Source organism: Brassica oleracea, chromosome C5, assembly GCF_000695525.1.
Source record: "Brassica oleracea var. oleracea cultivar TO1000 chromosome C5, BOL, whole genome shotgun sequence".
NCBI lineage: Eukaryota > Viridiplantae > Streptophyta > Magnoliopsida > Brassicales > Brassicaceae > Brassica > Brassica oleracea.
This window is the reverse complement of record NC_027752.1, coordinates 44,716,251-44,734,521: the sequence shown is the minus strand read 5'-3', so window position 1 is coordinate 44,734,521 and position 18,271 is coordinate 44,716,251. Positions and strand designations below refer to the sequence as shown.

Sequence of the window (18,271 nt, the reverse complement as noted above, 5' to 3'; positions counted from 1 at the left end):
AAGAATGCTGAAGGCCTCACAAAATCCATTAAAATCGGTTCCAAAAGTCATGAAATAAGTATCTGCTGTTCGCGGGTCCCACTGACACATAGCGGTCCGCAATTGGTTTTCTTTTTAATTTTTTAATATTTTTTTTTCAGACAAAAAAAAAATTCTAAGAAATCAGTCTACCGGTTTCAGCGATAAAGATGGTCTAACCTATCGCTCAGAAATAAGAGGCGTCAAAATACAAGAGACAAGACGTGCCACTTAATTATGCCTATTTTCAAAGATTTTTTTTTTTGGTCTAAAAAAAATGGTTTCATCTTTTTGCCGTGAACCCAAGCATTGTAAATAGTCACTTTTACCGTGAATTAAACCCGGGTGGCGGTAGTTACAACCATTACCCATTTACCATTAGGCCAAATCAACTTTGGTCAAAGAATATTTTTTTTGTAATTGCCTAACTTATATGCATGCATGCATGGTTTTCCCCTAAAACTATATATAGTAAGCATGACACGTAAACTATACAGGAAACTTCAAAGTTTTGTTTTCTCCTTCTGTTGATGACTACTCGTTTGTTACAAATTTAAATTTTGTTAATGTATCCGTTATCCCCAAAACTAATTTCCCTTTAAATCTAACTTTAGTGCTTTGAATTTGATGTATAAGTGCGATCCTTTTCACGTTTCTTTTCTGCAAAGTAGTTTGAAACTTTGCATGTATCTGCTTTTATCCATTTATTGAACTTTATTTTGCGTTAATCTATTTGCGAAATGTATTTTATAATTACACTTATAGAATGAAACAACTTAACTCGTCGATGTTTGATAAAATCAAGAAACACGGACTAATATCAAATCGGCACATATCCATAGAGATGAAATTTATTAATTTTAAAATCATAAAATGGAAACTTCGAATATCGCACGTTTGTTTGCCTTGGTTAATGATGCTTTTGATGAAAAAAATGATTGTGTTAATTAACTAATCAGTAAAATCGAATGCAACAACTAACAACAAGTAAAACTATTTGTATATATATTATATTAGTATGAACAAAAACAGAACAAACTACTATTTGTATAGAAAATGCGCTCTCTCTTAAAACATAAACTACTCCAAAGTTTATCTCCACGTTTGAATATATAAACACAAAGCCATAATAAATCTGACGTTCATGCTATGTCCTATTCCGACCCTCTTTAATTGATCTAATCCAATAGTCCTAATAAACCTAGTCTTATATATGTATGATTCATGACGCAATCCTCAATTGGTATGTTACAAAATTAGGTCAGACTGTATTATATACAGCAATATGCATAAATATAATTATAAAGACAGGATGCAATGCAACAATGTGGAAATATAGAGGAGAAACTAAATGACATCACTCAAAGTAGAATTGGGTATTTTCTTGGTGGCTAAGAAGAGCAAAAGGATTGGTAAATCGGTCTGGTCACGGATCGGATATCCGGATTTTTGAAGGTATTTGTGACTTGCTTTGTATGTCACGGATATCTAATTTTTTGATTTGCTTCAGAAAAATACGGATATTCGAAAAACGGATATCCAGAAAAATAAATAGATATTTGCGGATATTTACGAATACTTACAGATATCTCATATGTTTCGATTAATACAAATAATCTTAAAAATTTGATACAAATTTGTTTTGTAAAATATGTTTTTGCATGATATATATGATAAAAATTAAAAGAAATACTGAATCTACATATTTTGTAAATTTTTTGAACTTAGTTAACAATTATACTAACACAAAACTTAAGAAAAAAATTATAATTGTTATAAATGTGTTCTCTTCCTTCTATGTAATACTTTTATATAAGTAATAATGTGAATATAATTATCAAATCATATGTTAGAATAATAATTATATAATTTTATACATTAAAAACTTTAAATATAATCAAGATATACATGTATTTATATATTGCGGATCGGATCGGATCGGATATCCGCTTCCCAAAATTTTAATATTTGTAAATTGCTTCGATTTTAACGAATATTGATTTTTAATATTTGCTTTGCTTCGAAAGTTTACGGATATCCGGAATTTTCGGATCGAATCGAAACGAATAACAAATCGGATCAAATTTAGCGAATAAACAGTCCTATTGGTAAGTAAAATAAGAATATGGATGTGCTTACAAGTGTATATGCATAAACCTTTTTCCAATGCGCAATTCAACAATTAAAATACATGTAATTTTGTCTTCTTTTAGTACTAGTGGGATGCCTTTTGATTCTTTATGTTGTCACTTTCTTTGACCGGTTAATTAAACTATTTACCTAATTAATTAATTCATGACTTTAAATTAGTGAAACATTATACAAAATATAATTTTCCAAAGTAGAAATAAGCCAATCATGTTCATTCATTTACGTAATGGTAGAGGTGGATGATTAAGTCTGGGCATAGTTAAGCTGCGAGCCAATATCTTTTCATATAATATATGTTTGTTTGTCTTTGTAACTGTATAATTTATGTTTGTTAACCTTACATAATATAATATTTGGACACAAATCCGATTATAACTAGTAAAGTAATCAAATTTGGATTAAATTCATGCATATATTGCTTACATTTTAGCTCGGAGAAAATAATATTTGGTATCCAAATATTTATTTAATTAGTTGTAGTTTTCCTTATTGCTTACTTATGTTACATTTGTTTAAATTATTTAAAATTGAAATAGGAAAAAACCTTGTAACACCACATTGACATAGATATTTTCATTAAACGCTCTATTTTAAAACTTTCGTGTATCCCGGGGCCCATGTCGTAGTGAAACATGGCGACACAACCAAATCGTAGCAACTCTAGTGGTCGACTCTTGTCCTAACTTAGTTGCTTACTTGCTTTGCATATTAATTTAAAACGGGTGCATGGTTTAATGACGTTCATCTTCGTTTAATACATTTATACATTTAAACCAACGAGGACCTCCACAAGAAGTCGGGAGATAATAATTCTTGGACACGAATATAAAAGGGGTGTGTTTTAAAATAAAGCAAAAAAGCATTCATCATAGCTTTTCTATATACAAACAACCATTCATAGTTTTGTGAAATTATTTTGGATAATGCACTGCAAAATTCGTAGGACCCAATCAGATTTCAGAATTTGAGTTATGTGACTATGTCCACGTGAAATATGTCGAGCAATATTTTTTTATATATTTTTTTTATCACTATCGATCATTCATATCTTAGGCTAAATTTAGTTTCACGTACATTACTTATTATTAAATGACGTAAACAAATAAAAAATATATTTCTGAAATAGAATCTCTGAAACAATATGTTTCTGAAATAATCAACAATATGATTGATCGTTAAACCAAACATCAACGAGAAATACTTGGGTTCCAATTATAAGTTTTTATTACAGAAAATTTGTAAAACACACAGAAAATAAAAGTGACGTAGAAGAGGAGTACCTCGCTCTCTCTAAATCTCTCAAATCATTAGATAGGGACTTGTCAAAACGTACACAAAACGCAAAATCACATATTTTTCTCTTTTCTTTTTATTTGGAGCCTATGTAGTAAGTGTATCTACAAAGGTCAATACTTCAATCAAATACGGTCCAAAGTCCAAACATTGAAAAAGGAGGAAACCATAAAATCTTAACGTTGATTATTAATAGATATGGAAGAGAAAATCAAGAAACATAAAAGCATGAAGATCTTCATGTTTCTCTCTTTCTTTCTTTTTTTTTTTTGAAATTTGGGCAGCTTTTTTTGACAGCCCACCCTCCAACCAAACACTATGTATGTAGATAATTCAACCATAACACTAAATCAAACATTATGGGTTTATTTTCTTCCTTTTATGTTTTTAATGAGTGATTGACTGAACAACGGTCATGTAAAGGAGAAGAAAGGCAAAGAATAAACATGATACGTTGGAGAGTCCATTTTGTCTGTGTGATTCCAACATTTTCAGTAATTATGACATTCATCTGTATACTTTATTTTAAAGAAGTTAATTCATATCTCTGTATAAGACCGCTATATTAGTACATATATTATCTGTATTTATCTTTTCATAGTATTTTTAGTTAACTTTGTCAAAATTTAATTAATTAACATGAATCAACTGGAATGAAGCTGGGCTGTTTCATTTTGTTTGGTATTTTTAGATGGTGGATACTGTCTTTTAAGTGAAAGTTAAGATATATATAAGTATATAACTAGAATAAATTATTTTTGATCATTTAAGAACTAACTACATATATAGATCAAATGTAATAATAGTGATGAAAACCACCCCACCAAAAAAAAAAAAAACAGTACAAAAAAGGAACAGAGTGATATTGGGTTTACAAAAGAGAGAAACATACAATGCTTCTCTTAACCGTTCTCTCTTATCCTTTATGAGCTGATAATGGAGACTTCCCTCCTGCACCACCATGTCTCAGATTCTCTGCACGGATTATTTTATTACCATAAGTTACAAATATGTTTTTAAAATTCAAAACCGTTACTAAAAATGTTTATAGACTCGAAGAGGAAAACACTTGCCTCGATGCCTTTCAAGCTCTTCATAGAGTTCTTCTTCCCACTCCCGTCGTATCTCTGAAAAACTGAGGATTGATTCGAAGAAGGAACCATTAACATCAAAGAAAGTCAAATTTTATAAACCAGAAACTTTTGGCAAGAGCCAACTCACCAACGGCTATTATTTACTGCCTTCTTGGATGACTCGTTGACTTGAGTTGGCTCCGTTCCTGGCTGCATCACTCTGCTTGTGTTCAGTGTACGTTTTGAGCTTTTGAATGGGCTGGGCATTGCATCACTGATAGCTGAGAGCCGTCTGCTCGGAAGTCGTTTAGGTGACTTGCTTATAGTTGGTAGGTTTGGTAACTTGTAGTTGTTGGTGGTGTCTCCAAGTGCACCTTGTGGTATCCCTGGATTCATAGCGTTGTGGAATTCTTCAAGCAGAGGGGTCTGCAACCTTTTCAAATCTTGAGCCTTGACAACAGATAAACCGAATAAGTGATCAAGATTCAGATATAGCAAATGAATCTAAGAAGACATGAACCTGCAGCAAAGAGGGCCTTACCTTCTCATCCAAAAATGATTTTATTTTCAACTCTGTGGCTTTATAATCATCCTCTGCCACGGAAGAGCTACCAGCAAGTGTTAAGCTGGTTTCCTCATCACATGGAACACCAGATTTGAGTTCAGCAGCTTGGTAAGAAAGCATGTTAGATTTACTTCTCATCACTTCTGAGCTTTCGTCAAACTTGCATGGCCAGTTATCCGTGGAATCACACATGGGATTAAAACTCTGTTACAGAGTTCAAAAGGTTTCTGTCAGTGTATAACTGTAATCAAACAGACATTTTGAAAATTTGAAGGATAGGTTGATCACCTTGTTTAAATCTGTGGACTGTGACAAAACATTGTTGCTGACTGATGAAATGTTGCAGAGATCATCCATATCGATCTGACAAAGGTCATCAGAGTCGCCATCTCGCCAACCAAATCCTGAGTTATTTGATTTCTCTGGGTGTATAAGGGAACTCCTCAAGCTTCCGAGTTCACATACATCCTTCAAGCCTGAACAGGTTGACCTCCTCATCAAAGAGTTTATTCTGGAACAAAAAGGAAAAGTGAAAAAAGGAATCAAGAAACCAAAATCATGGGTAGTAATAAGAAAGAAAATTGAAAGTAGAACTGTAAAGAGAAACTTACGAACTCCTGACACTATTTCCTTGTGTGGCTATTGGGTTTTCGCATTCCTGATATATTTGAAAGGATGTCAGCAGGGTTGAAAAACTAGAACATAGTTCACTGCATGATTAATGTACTAACCGTAAACGATTTATGGAACGCTAGATGAGATTCCATGTGCTCTCCAGTTACAAAGGGATGCTGATTTTTTTTAACCAGATGTCAGCACTATAAGCAACAAAAATAATTGCGTTCTGCTGTTCATGACTATTTAAAGTGTACAAAACATAAGATTCACAACACCTGAAGCAATTCGGATGCAGAGAGTCTCAAGCTTGGTTCCCTGCAAAATATAATAGCTGTTATAAATAGGATAACATAAATAAAAGCTATCTTCAAATGGAAAGGTGGACATCCGTCTTTGCAGGCTCTATCTCTAGATAAACACAGAAACGACCTTTTGACTTACTTGTGTAAGCATTTCAGTAGAAAGTCTTTAGCCTCTGGTGAGAGGTCTTCTGGAATTGGTGGATGTGCTTTTGTTCTACCAATATGAAGTACAGCGGCAAACTGAAATAAAAAACTTGTTAGTTTTCTAAATAAAAGATAGCAGCGTATAGATCAACGATATTGGGAATTGTCTTTCCCCAAGTGGATATGCCTACCTGCTGATACTGCTCGCTCCAGGGAGGTTTCCCTGTAGCCATCTCGATCACAGTGCACCCAACACTCCATATATCAGCAGAGCTTCAGATTTAAGAAGAAGTTCAGACGAAAAGTTGCAATAGACAGGGGAAAATAGATGATAACCCATTTCCAAAACCCATAACATTTGTAATCTATCATCTTACAAAAAGTTAGAAGCTTAAAGAAAGTAGGAGACTTAGGGAAATAAGATGACTAGTATGGTTTTCTACAAATTACTTACAAGCTGTGACCAGTCTGGAGAATGACTTCAGGAGCCATCCAATACGGCGTTCCCTTCATAGATTTGGCACCATTTACAGTAGCCTGGAATGGAAGCACAACAATCACAAGTTTTAGAGTAGTGAAAAAGAGAGGCAACACACTGAAATATGATTAAAGAGAAAGAGAAGCACAATCGTACTAGCTCTACAACTTTCTTGGAAGCACCAAAATCTGCGAGCCTGATGCACCCTTTGTTATCGACCAAAATATTAGCCCCCTGGAGAAGAAGGTGACAAGAGTTAATTCAAGCAACCACAGGTCCATAATCATATGTTGGAAAATAGAAAAGCACCTTGATATCTCTATGCATGATCCCATTCTTGTGAAGATACTCCAAACCAAGCAAAAGTTGCTTTGTGTACATTATTATCACCTACTCATAAATATTCAGCACAACTTCATAACCCATGTGAAAGCTCAAACACAAAAGTCAGGTGTAGTAAGTATACTCACAGGTTCAGGAAAAGACCCAAACTTCTCCAGCAAAGATGATATAGAACCACCGGGAACAAACTCCATCAAGATATTCAACGAATCACTCTCCCTTACTGTACCCAAGTATCTCTAAAAACAAAAACAAAAATTAAGATAATTGGCGCTCTTATTTTTCTTTTAATTACCAGGAGGTTTGGGCCGAAGCCTTAGAGCATCTCCAACCATTAACAATATTTTAGTGTCAAAACCACACTATTTTAGTGTAATTTCAACACTAAAAACAAGCTTTTCTCCAACCATAACACCAAATTTCACACTAAAACTATTTTATAATATTATAGGTATTAAGTTTCTTATTTATCATTTATTTAACTGTATGTTTTATTAATAAAATAAGTAAATAGTATTTTAGTGGGATGAATAGTGTTTTAGGCATCTCCAGCCCCACTCTATTTTCCCCTATAAAATAGAGTTTAGAGTAAAAATGCACCAATGATACTCTATTTTCTACTCTATAATAGTGTAAAACTATTTTTTACTCTATATATAGAGTAATTTTTTTTTTTTGTTCATTAATCTATTTTTCTCTAAAATAGAGTATCATTGAAGCAACATCCAACTCTATTATAAAGTTACTCTATTTTAGAGGAAATAAATAGAGTAAACCATGGGAGATGGTATTAGTGATGAATAGTGTTTTGTGTTAGCACTAAAATAGCTTAATTTTTGCAGGTGGGTTGAATAGGTTTTTGGTGTAAAAATCACACTGAAATAGTGTTTTGGTGTAATATTAGTTTCGTCCCATTCAATCTAAACAAAGGAAAGAACTAAATGGATGAGACTACTCACAACAATGTTTGGATGTGAAAGATTCTTGAGAAGTCGTACTTCTTCCTCAATCTCTCGAATGTGCCCCTAAAACAACGATGACTCATCCTTAAATTACAAACTCAACACAGAGATTAAAACCACTGAGAGCTACCAAAGCGATGGAAAACTCACCTGAGTCTTCTCCTTCGCATTATTCGGAGCGATTAAAACCTAACAAACAAATAAAAATCAGTAAACGAATTTAATCAATTTTTAACTAACAATCTTCAAATCGAACCTGTTTAATCGCGAGAAGCTCGCCGGAATCGAGGTTCATCCCCATGTAAACCCTCCCGAAAGCGCCGCAGCCGATTAACTCCCCTTTTCTCCACCGAATCGCCGGGGCTTCCTCCTTTCTCGGCGGAGCGGGGAGACCAGGAGGCGTCTTGCTGAAGAGTCCGATCCGAGAGCTGCGGATGCTGGAGTTGATCTTCCCGACGAATCCGCTGAGTCCTCCTCCTCCTCCTCCTCCGTCGTCTCCGGCTAAAGACGACCGGAAAACTAACGATCGGCGAACCGATCCGAGGATATCTTGCATCTTTGGTGCTCTCGCGAAGTGATTTCGTTATAGAGATTAGTGAAGATTCATCGGGTGCTTCGTGAATGTTCAGAGAGGAGGGAATGAGAAACTCGATCTGTAATTCAAAATTAAAGTGGAGCTTTTGTGTTTTTTTGATGTTTTCGTTGGAAAAAAATAATTCAAATCGCTTCATTAATGGGCCTTGTGTATTGGGCCTTACGTGAAGTTCGCACGTGTCAAAGAGCCAGATCGTGTGTCGGCCGTTGAATCTTGTTGTTATTAATCACACTTACCGACAAAAGGTATATATATTAAATACATGCAATTATTATTAATCACATGCAATTCTGCTTTAGCTTTAATCTTGTTTTGTCGGATTATTACGTTTAAATTTGAATTTTAAGCTTATATGCACTCTCCGTTTAAAAATAATCTATGTTTTGATAAAAAAAATTGTATCAAAAATGTTTTTTATTAAAAAATAATGATAGATTATAATTTTGAAAAATAATTATCTTTATTGAATTATAATTAGCTTAAAATTATAAAATACTTAATCAAAAAAATTGTTTATAGTTAAAATTTAAGATGTTTTAATATGTATAAAAACGTTTAAAAATAGGAATTTTTAAAGAAATTAAGTAAATAACATAAGCAAAATTTATTCTTGAGACAAAAAAAAAACTCATGACATGTGTTATGTGGTAGATCTCTCTCATCAACAGAGGAAGAAACAGAAGGACAACATGAAAGCAAGCAAGTAATTAAAGAGGCCAACACTAAAGGTGCAGCCATTAGATTCCTGTTTTGTAGCTGGAGAATAGTTTCCTTCAGGTGTGTTGGTGGTGAGAACCACAACGATCCAATCATCTTCTTTACCAATACCCATCCCTGTGAACTTCGAATCGTTCAAATTCATGGAGTACTGCGACTTGGTGAAGTTTGTGAGGACGAGGCTAGACTCTAGACGAGGAACACATGCCGGCATAATGGAGCCATCTCTTGTGTCTGAGACGTTTAAGTGGCATTTAGCGAGAATATTTGGGTAATCTGAGAACTGTGGTTCGGTTCCGGGTACTGTGGCTGAGCCGGTGTCGTTGGTGCATGGTTTGTTCTTGAATTGATCAGCGAGTTCGTCGGCTAGACACTCTGCGTTTTTGTTCTTGTTTAAAGTTGTGAGATTCTGTGATGTTCTGTAGCTGTTGATGCCTGTGAAAAGAACGTCCTCTTCATCTGCAACGTCAAGAACTCTAATCAAAATCTATATACTTTGCAGGATCATATTCACAAGTAAATCTTTTTTAGAGAAAGTACAGATTAAAGATCTAAATGAAGTGAAAGGAACATATCAGATCAGATCTAAAAACATCCCAAGTAAATCAAGAACAAGAAAGTCATGGAAGGGAGAGGAAGTTACCAGTGTCGCTGAGCACAGTGCGGCTGAGGAAGAGAATGACGACGGAGAGAAGGAGAAGAAGTGGAAGCTTGTTGTTAATCGCCATTGGAACTGATTCGAGAACTCTCTTTTGATATATTTTTTTTCTTTCTTTTCTTGGCGATGAATAGCTTTTATTTATTTATATAGAAAGAGCGTGAAAATGGTTGCTTAGCTTTAACTCTTTGACAGTTGTGTTTTTGATTCTGTTGTGCTTTACTTGTCTTGCTTGATTGTGACGCTGCGTCGACCACTTAAGCTCCTATACGATGTCGTTCTGTTCTGAGTAGGGAGGAAGAAGAACAAATGTGGCAGCACATAAACTCACTAAACCAAACACAAAGTTTAAATTTGAAACCAAGTTCTTGTAAACTTAACGGTTTAACTGATTTGTTATTACACTGTAAGTGCCAAGATGTGACCAAACACAATAACCAAAACACAAGAAAAAAAAAACATAAGTGTTCACAAAATCACTTACTCCATAACCGCGACTCCACCTACAGCTTTGATCTTCTCTATGATTCCATTAGCTTCCTCCTTCGTCAGACCTTGTTTAATCACCACAGGGACTTTCTCCACAAGCTCCTTCGCCTCCTTGAGACCCAAACTCGTGAACGCTCTCACTTCTTTGATCACTTTGATCTTCGCAGCTGTATCAAACTTCTCCAGCTTCACGTCGAAAGACGTCTTCTCCTTCTTCTCCTCAACTTTCCCTGCTCCAGCCTCTTGTTTCGCTCCCACACTCAACATGCCTTGAATCGAAATCATCTGCTGTTTCGGGAGCCTGAGGTGTTCGTTGAGCGCGGGACCGATCTGTTTCCGCTCCTCTGGAGATAGCGCAGCTATACGCTCAGCTAGCTCCACGATCTTGCTTGAAGGCTGGGGTCTAGGACCGTAGGGATCGTAAAATGATGGGTATTTGTATTTCTTGGGTTTGGGTTTGGATACAGTGTCTTGCTGCAAGAAACGCACTTGCGCAGACCAGTTTAGTTTGGGTTGGCATTGGCGCGAGTGAACGTTCCTGACAAGTGATATAAGCTTCTTCATGACTCTCACAACTCTGTTACCATACAAACGTCAAGCAAAGATCATTTCAAGTGTCAGTAGAGAGACAGAGAGAGAATGATTTTAATAAATGCTGTTTTTGACCAATGCGAAGAAGAGCTCCAAAACCACAGAACGAGACTGATTAATGCTTACATGATGATCAATATATGCGTGAAGATTTGGCCTATTTACAGCAATTATCTGATTAAACTACGAACACATATCAGTTTAGGCTCAACGGTTGATCAAATCCTTATAGAGTTTATCACAAGATCAGTGGAGCAAATTGAAGAATACTAAAAGGTTGATTTCAGATTCATTAAGACCGATTCGCACTTCTACATGCCTTAAAACTAATTCGATTAACCAGGTCTAATCAGATTCAATGGTCTAGTGTTACACGACTTACAATCTTCACAATGATCCGTTCTGTAGAAGATCGAAAACCTAGCTAGCTTCGCAAGTTTATCACAGTCCCAAAATCAAAAACAATGGGATCCATAAATCGTAGACCTATGATGTGAGGATAAGAGCATTAAAATCGGAGAGGAGGTTGAGGAATGGCTTACCTCCGGCGCGTTGCGGTTGGAGAGAGACGGCTAGCTTCGCCGGGTCAGAGATATGGTGCAGGTGAAGAGGGAGAGAGAGAGAAACGAGAGGGTTTAGAGTGAACCGAACCTTCCTTTCTTTGGGCTACATTTTAATATATGGGCTAAGCCCAATAAATACTCAACAATAAAATTGTATTTCGATAAATGGGCTAAGCCCGATAGATTAGTATCCCATTCATACTATATTAAAAATTTCTAGCATTTTTGTTGTTTTTAAAATAAATGTTTTTACAGTTTTCATTGTATATTTTGTTAATAGTAACAAATTTGAAATATCGATAAATATTTATTTTATTAGTTACATTTTTTGAATGGCTATTGGCTTAGAATGAATCATAGGAAAGTTTAAATTTACTTAAATTATGCATTTATAATTAAAAATTAGTTGTATTTTTACTATATGTAAGAAATCTATAAAATTTGTCTTTGAAAACAAATGGAGTACTCTATCATGTTATGATGTACATTTGCTGAGAATTGGCAAGTAACAAACATTTTTATTGAAAAGAAAACAAGAACCAAGGAAAAGTAGAGTTCATAACTTGGTGTGATCCTTTGGTGATGTTCGGATCAGACTTATTTTCACTCTCGCAACTTATACAGAGGAAACAACAAAGGCCATAACAACTTGTCGAGACACTTGTTAGATCTGTCCTAAAATGACTTCGGCTCCCGTCACCTTGAAGTCAGATGGTGCTTCTTCCACGTTCACAGCCTTCACCTTACCGTCTTCTACATAAGCCGACCATCTGCACAGTAACATCACACAACCAAACCAATCTGTAAGATCAATGGGTTCAGTGATATGAAAGCTTCTACAAAGGGAGTAAAGGACTTTCACAGTGGTTTACCTCTCAGACCGAGGGCCGAGCAATGCAGCAGAGAGATCCTTGTCTAGCCCCAAGCTTTTATGGAATTTCCCATCAAAATCTCCATAAAACTCAATCTGATGTCAACAAGTTTCAAGATCATCACACTAAGTCATTCTGCTGGCATGTGATGAAGTTATACTATATAACTAACGACAAAGACAAACACGCAAATGAGTAAAGTGTAAACCATGAATATATAGCAAGGAAAATGATACAAAATCTGTTGTAATGATAGTCAAATAAGTATTATGGAAATTGCTAATGAAGCAGTTTTTCTAACCATAGAATCATATATTTAATAATCATCTATTATATATTTATATATAGCAATCAACAATACTAAAATGAGTAAGAAGATTACTGAATGGCCTAACTTTACCACTCAACACTTAGAACCCAATAATATTAACAAGTTTTATGAAACAAGATTCAGCAGAGAACTAAAAATCACAAAAAAAAAAGTCTTAATAACTTACAGCATCTTTGGCACCAATCTTCTCTGCCCAACCGTTTAAAGTATACGGATCATTGACAGAAACACAGATGACGGAGTCAATGCCTTTGGCTTTGAACTTATCCATGTGGCTCTTGTAGCTTGGCACATGCTGCTGTGAACAAACTCCTGTGTAAGCACCACCCTACACAAAGTGATCATAACTCAGAGACCTGATCAATCAAGACATGAAAAGTATTAAAAGATAGAATTTTTACTTACAGGAAGTCCAAAGATGACGACTTTCTTCCCCTGCAACCAATACCCCAAACAATCATTATGTCAGAAACTGAGATTACCCTTGAATCGAAAGTCTGAGAATTTGACCTTGAAGATATCTGACAATGGTGTGGTGGAGAATTTGGAGGAAACGCCTTCGTCCCAGCTGCGAGCTTTCTGGAGTGAAACGCCTGGCGCCGCCGAGGTTATGTCTGTGCCCTCCGATAGCTTTGAGAAAGCCCTTGATGAAACTCCGATCCGGGCGATACTTGCGGCGGATCTCAAAGCCGGTGAGTTTCTTAGCTTCAGAATAGACATCGCCATCGCTGTCTGAAAAATGAGAACGTGTCTCCACCTCTTGGGTTCGTTTCGATTACTGTATAGTGTGCGTCTCAACCATTTCTGAAGAAACATCTTGCCGTTTCTTAACACACCAGTCAAACTGCACGCTGTTTCCCGAACAGCACTCACTTGTTAACGTCACGTTTTGTATAAGATTCCAACAAAAAAAAACTCATAGTTAGGTGTTAACCTAACTGTTGGTTCATCTTCACTTCTTTCGAAAACATCAAATTGTGAAGCAAAATTCATTTCTTGACCAAGTAAACATAGTCTGCGAGAGGCTAATACATTCAAATGAATTCTTTAGATTCTCTACAAAGAAAGAAAACACACAACTTGTTCTGACTTCTGAGACTATGTCATGAATCCACAAAACTACAAGCAAGAGTAGCCATCAGTGTTTCTTCAGTTTCTGCCCCAAAACACTGTCGTGGTATGTCTCTAGCTCTCTGAAATTATAAAAGAGAAGCCAGATTAGGACAAGTCAAGTCAAGAAGAGTTACTACTTTGAATGGTAGTATCATGTACTTACTATTTGTTTTTGGTTTTGCTCCACTTTTCGATGGCATTGTACCAGTCCCATTGGAAAAAGAGTGCGACCAGCCTTATAGGCCCTGCGGTAATAACTTCAAGAAAAGCTAGCCAAAATGATCTTTGTGGTGACATGCCGGTTGTGGCGAGGGACAGTAAGAATCCTTCAAAGTTGCATGAGACAGTGAACTTTCCTGCTTTGATGCCTTCCATAGCTCTTCTGGCCACTTCTTCTGTTTTCATAGAACCAGAGGACGCGGCTATTATGGCAGTCACCTCAGGTCTGCTCTTCTGCTCTGAAAAACCAAAAAAAAAAAAAAAAAAAAAAAAAAAAAAAAAAAAAAAGGAAAATCAACATAAACTCTTATCATCATCTTCAACTTTCTAATATGAACCAAGGAACCTCAGAACATCGGTCAACAGAGTATTAACTTCTTTCTCAAAGAAAAAAGGAAGTCTTCTCAGATGCTACCAGAGCATAAATACATCTCCTCACGCATTCCTTATTCTCTTCTAAACAGTATCACACGAACCACATTAACGCAAGAACTTTGCCAATACGTAGTCAATATTCAGTAACAGATCGCTCTATCAGTTTCTCAAATTCATAGCAAAGAAGAAAATGAGATACAATTTATTCAGGCTAAACAAATAACAGCACATCACCGATCTCATAATAACAACAAGATCAACAATAGTTTCATATCTTCATATCTCCCCAACCACATAGTAACACCGCTATATAGTCTGTCTCCAACCTTTTTAGCTGTCCTTAGCTTCCTAATCCTAATCCTACCTACTGTCATTTGCTATTATACTCTAATATAAACAACAGCTTCTGAGTATTGTTCTTACCTTCCTCGAACCCGGGTGTATCAGTGTCAGGAGGAAAAACAAGAGTGACATGAATATCATCAGCAACAACTTCTTGCTGCAGCGACTGCGCTAAACCTTGAAGCCCAAACTTGCTCGCTGAATACGCAGAATAACCATAAACACCCACCTAGACATTAAAGCAAACACCTTTCAATGATACAACTTAAAAATAAAAATCTAATCTTTTTGAACCGCGAGAGACAAACCTGACCAGCCTGAGATGAAACTAGAGAGATCGAACCAGGCCCACGACCTTCCCTTCCTTTCATCCCCGGCAAAGCCGCCTTGATCACATTAAAGCTCCCGACGAGATTAACCTCGATCGTGAACTTCACATCCTCCACGCTATGCCTCTCGAGCTCCCTCGCCGTGAACACCCCTTGATTGACGATCAACACGTCGATCGGGCCAGATTCCTCAACCGCCCTCGAAACGGCGTCGTAGTCGCGGACGTCGGCGGAGAAAATTGCGACTTCGACTCCGGTGGCGAGTTTTATGGATTGTTTGGCTTCTTCGAGCTTTTGGGGGGATCGAGCGAGGATGGAGACGCGAGCGCCTTCAGAGGCCGCGCGGTGGGCTAGGGCGAGGCCGATGCCGCTGGATCCGCCGGTGATGAAGACGTGGCGGGACTTGATGGGGATTCTGATGGGTTTGGGGCGGACGATTAGGGCTAAGAACGCGAGAAGGGAGAGTGGGACGATGGGGATGAGGAGGAGGAGGAAGGAAGGAGACATTTTGCCGCCGTTGAGAGTTTGGATCTCGTTGGCGATTGTGAAGCTCTCACTGGAGAAGAGGAAGAAGAGAAGAAAACAAAAACCCGATTGTGAAATAAACCAACGAACCAAAATACCCGGTTAAGGATTTCTACTGAACCGGTTGTTGAATTTCTGGCGGTAGTTGTCTGTTATTTTAGTTGAATAATTTTTTTTTTTTTTTTTTTTTTTTGAGAAAGAAGTCCATTGTATATGGTGGTTTTTATTAATCCATTATATATGTTGTGTTCAAATTTCAAAACAAACAAACAAAATCCCTCATATATGATTTCCCAAAAATCAAATCATTATATACAAGATTTTTATCAAATACTAAATGGCAATGCATTAATGTTTTATTTTGGATTATACTACACATTATATATATATAAGAAATAAATTAATAAATTAATTTTATTTTTTGTTTAATTTTGGATTATATTAGTTTTATGAAATTAATTTTATTTTTTTGTGCAACTGATCCCATAAGAGAAGTTAGAACGTGACTACGTATCTTAGGGATTCAGAAAGGTTGAGTTCGTAGTCTCCAACTTGCAAGGAGACAGGTTTGAGTTAATACTTTCACATATTGATGCTTAGTCTTATTTGACATTTACAACTTTTTTGGCAAAATTTACAGCTAGTTGACAGGAAAACATACAGCTCTTCTCCATACAAATGTCTAAGCTGTGATTTTTTCTAATAATATATCAGAGAATATACATATAATTCTTTGTCTTCTAAATAAAAAGAAATTAGATAGAAAGAAAGGAGAGTGATGGGCATGTGGGTGCAAGTCTGTGACAGTCTTTTTCTCCTTTAGATCTGACTTTTGTCTATTCAAACATTGTTGCAAACATAACTGTAACTCTGTAACTGCGAGGTCCCAAGAGATTGATTGGTTCTGGACCTGACACGGAAGATTTTCCAAGCTCACATGAGACTTGTCCTGATCCAGTTTAATTCCTCTATGATGATTTAGAACTAGTTTCATTAGGTTTATTTGACTTGAAACAATTAGAAAAGGTGGTATCCATGGTAAGTGTGAGGTAATTAATCTCTCTAGACAATTTCATTAATCACACCAAATCCCTTTAGATTGATGGTTCCTCCTTCATTCTTATTATTTGCTGATTTTACAAACACAAAATCTATAAATATCAATAATCAATATATAATACGAAATTAATGACACAAATCCATGTCTTGAATCTTGATTGAGACTTAAGTGAAGAGAGATGCTGCATCTCTGTAGGTTCTTCTTTGGTTAGTAGAAGCTGCATGATGTAGGGTGATGCTTTCTACGTTGTTGAAAGTTGTGGAGTTGTTGTTGTTGTCATAAACATGATGAGGATACTGTTGCTTGGGGGTGAGGGAACCGAATCTCCCTTGCTTCTTCTGATGAGGATGATTATGTTGTCTCCTTCTTGGCTGAGAACATCTTGGGATGAACACTCCTGTCCCTTTGCTCTCTTTAACTTGGTTGTAATTCTGCTCATGGTACATCATATATGGTGTTGCTGAGGCTTGGTAGTTTTCTCTGAACAAACCCTGTTTTTGATTTCCGATATCAATAACCACATATGTGAATATTCACTAATCAAGAAAGAGAAGGGTTAATTTTAACAAACCTGGAATGAGATAGGAGAGGAAAGTGAGATAGGGTTCTGTTCATCTTCATCTGTGATTAAGAGATTGATTTGCTTGCTTATGTCTGCATAGAAGACATCATCATCAAGCTCAAGTTCCATAGCCATATATCTAATCTTTCAAGTAGACTCTTAATTAGCCTTTGTTGTCTGTAGGGAGAAGTGTTATAAATAAAATATGGTTTGAGTTGTGAGGGGGGAATGTTCAAAGGGCGGCATAAATAGGCAAAGATGTTGGGGGTGAGAGAGAGAGGCTAGAGAGAGAAGTGCATGTGGGAGAGTGGGGCCAAAGTAAAGATAGGAGAAATATATAATGCAATCTAATCTGGCAAAAGTAAGTCCCCACACATAAATGGATCACGAAGGAAGGTTTGCACAATGATGCTTTTTTTTTTTGTAAACTATACAATACAATGATGCTACTACTTGCAAATCCTTGAGATATTAAATCAAAAGTTCACAACTCACAACAAGAACAAAACACCCATATCTATCTCAACTTTGTTATGAAAGTCAGAGAACACAGCGCCGCATAAGTTGAAATTATAAATGATGTGGGGCCCGCTGCACTATTTGCACAGTAGATTTTTTTCTTTATATATACGATCAAGTTCGATCGTTTCACACACACTTCAATCTTCCCTTCTCTCTCAGATAAACACTTTCTTTCAGTGTTATAATTTTCTACGGGTATAAAATTTTGCCCTTATATAAATTCCTGCGATACAAATAAATTCCAGTTCTTTTTATAACACGTTATCAGCACGATCACTCTGCGATTCGGTAAAATTTATTTGTATCATTTATACCCTGTTATAATGGTCGGTATACCGCCTCTACTATTATTTATATTATGCTATAATGGCCGGAATACCGCCTATATTATTTATTAGTAATTTAATTAATTTAATGGTCGGCCGAGCCGCCTTATATCCTGTTTATTATTTATTGGTCGGC

The 18,271-nt window shown here is 36.1% G+C and overlaps 6 protein-coding genes across 6 annotated transcripts; all 6 read right to left on the bottom strand.

Moving 5' to 3' along the window:
• Nucleotides 1-4,201: 4,201 nt before the first annotated feature.
• Nucleotides 4,202-8,617, bottom strand: LOC106292621 (mitogen-activated protein kinase kinase kinase 3). Its single transcript, XM_013728241.1, has 17 exons — nucleotides 8,203-8,617; nucleotides 8,097-8,135; nucleotides 7,944-8,009; nucleotides 7,113-7,223; nucleotides 6,952-7,032; nucleotides 6,799-6,876; nucleotides 6,619-6,701; nucleotides 6,356-6,437; nucleotides 6,160-6,260; nucleotides 5,994-6,033; nucleotides 5,832-5,891; nucleotides 5,712-5,758; nucleotides 5,389-5,611; nucleotides 5,077-5,304; nucleotides 4,684-4,985; nucleotides 4,536-4,597; nucleotides 4,202-4,437 (listed from the first exon to the last, which is right to left on the bottom strand). Exons 1-17 carry the CDS (start codon nucleotides 8,500-8,502, stop codon nucleotides 4,379-4,381), a joined length of 1,962 nt encoding a protein of 653 aa, XP_013583695.1. The 5' UTR covers nucleotides 8,503-8,617; the 3' UTR covers nucleotides 4,202-4,378.
• Nucleotides 8,618-9,103: 486 nt separating this feature from the next.
• On the bottom strand, nucleotides 9,104-10,108 carry LOC106296203 (uncharacterized GPI-anchored protein At3g06035). The gene is made up of 2 exons (XM_013732285.1): nucleotides 9,902-10,108; nucleotides 9,104-9,717 (listed from the first exon to the last, which is right to left on the bottom strand). Exons 1-2 carry the CDS (start codon nucleotides 9,984-9,986, stop codon nucleotides 9,203-9,205), a joined length of 600 nt encoding a protein of 199 aa, XP_013587739.1. The 5' UTR covers nucleotides 9,987-10,108; the 3' UTR covers nucleotides 9,104-9,202.
• A 152-nt stretch (nucleotides 10,109-10,260) lies between these two features.
• On the bottom strand, nucleotides 10,261-11,637 carry LOC106296204 (50S ribosomal protein L7/L12). The gene is made up of 2 exons (XM_013732286.1): nucleotides 11,539-11,637; nucleotides 10,261-10,982 (listed from the first exon to the last, which is right to left on the bottom strand). Exon 2 carries the CDS (start codon nucleotides 10,967-10,969, stop codon nucleotides 10,397-10,399), a length of 573 nt encoding a protein of 190 aa, XP_013587740.1. The 5' UTR covers nucleotides 10,970-10,982; nucleotides 11,539-11,637; the 3' UTR covers nucleotides 10,261-10,396.
• A 368-nt stretch (nucleotides 11,638-12,005) lies between these two features.
• Nucleotides 12,006-13,539, bottom strand: LOC106292661 (peroxiredoxin-2F, mitochondrial). The gene is made up of 5 exons (XM_013728294.1): nucleotides 13,273-13,539; nucleotides 13,168-13,197; nucleotides 12,929-13,090; nucleotides 12,432-12,526; nucleotides 12,006-12,329 (listed from the first exon to the last, which is right to left on the bottom strand). The coding sequence occupies exons 1-5, from the start codon at nucleotides 13,486-13,488 to the stop codon at nucleotides 12,224-12,226; spliced, it is 609 nt and encodes a 202-aa protein (XP_013583748.1). The 5' UTR covers nucleotides 13,489-13,539; the 3' UTR covers nucleotides 12,006-12,223.
• Nucleotides 13,540-13,734: 195 nt separating this feature from the next.
• On the bottom strand, nucleotides 13,735-15,714 carry LOC106343764 (3-dehydrosphinganine reductase TSC10A). The gene is made up of 4 exons (XM_013783066.1): nucleotides 15,120-15,714; nucleotides 14,893-15,040; nucleotides 14,039-14,333; nucleotides 13,735-13,955 (listed from the first exon to the last, which is right to left on the bottom strand). Coding segments are annotated over exons 1-4 (972 nt in total). The 5' UTR covers nucleotides 15,648-15,714; the 3' UTR covers nucleotides 13,735-13,954.
• A 996-nt stretch (nucleotides 15,715-16,710) lies between these two features.
• On the bottom strand, nucleotides 16,711-17,517 carry LOC106292748. Its single transcript, XM_013728399.1, has 2 exons — nucleotides 17,297-17,517; nucleotides 16,711-17,216 (listed from the first exon to the last, which is right to left on the bottom strand). The coding sequence occupies exons 1-2, from the start codon at nucleotides 17,420-17,422 to the stop codon at nucleotides 16,890-16,892; spliced, it is 453 nt and encodes a 150-aa protein (XP_013583853.1). The 5' UTR covers nucleotides 17,423-17,517; the 3' UTR covers nucleotides 16,711-16,889.
• Nucleotides 17,518-18,271: the final 754 nt, after the last annotated feature.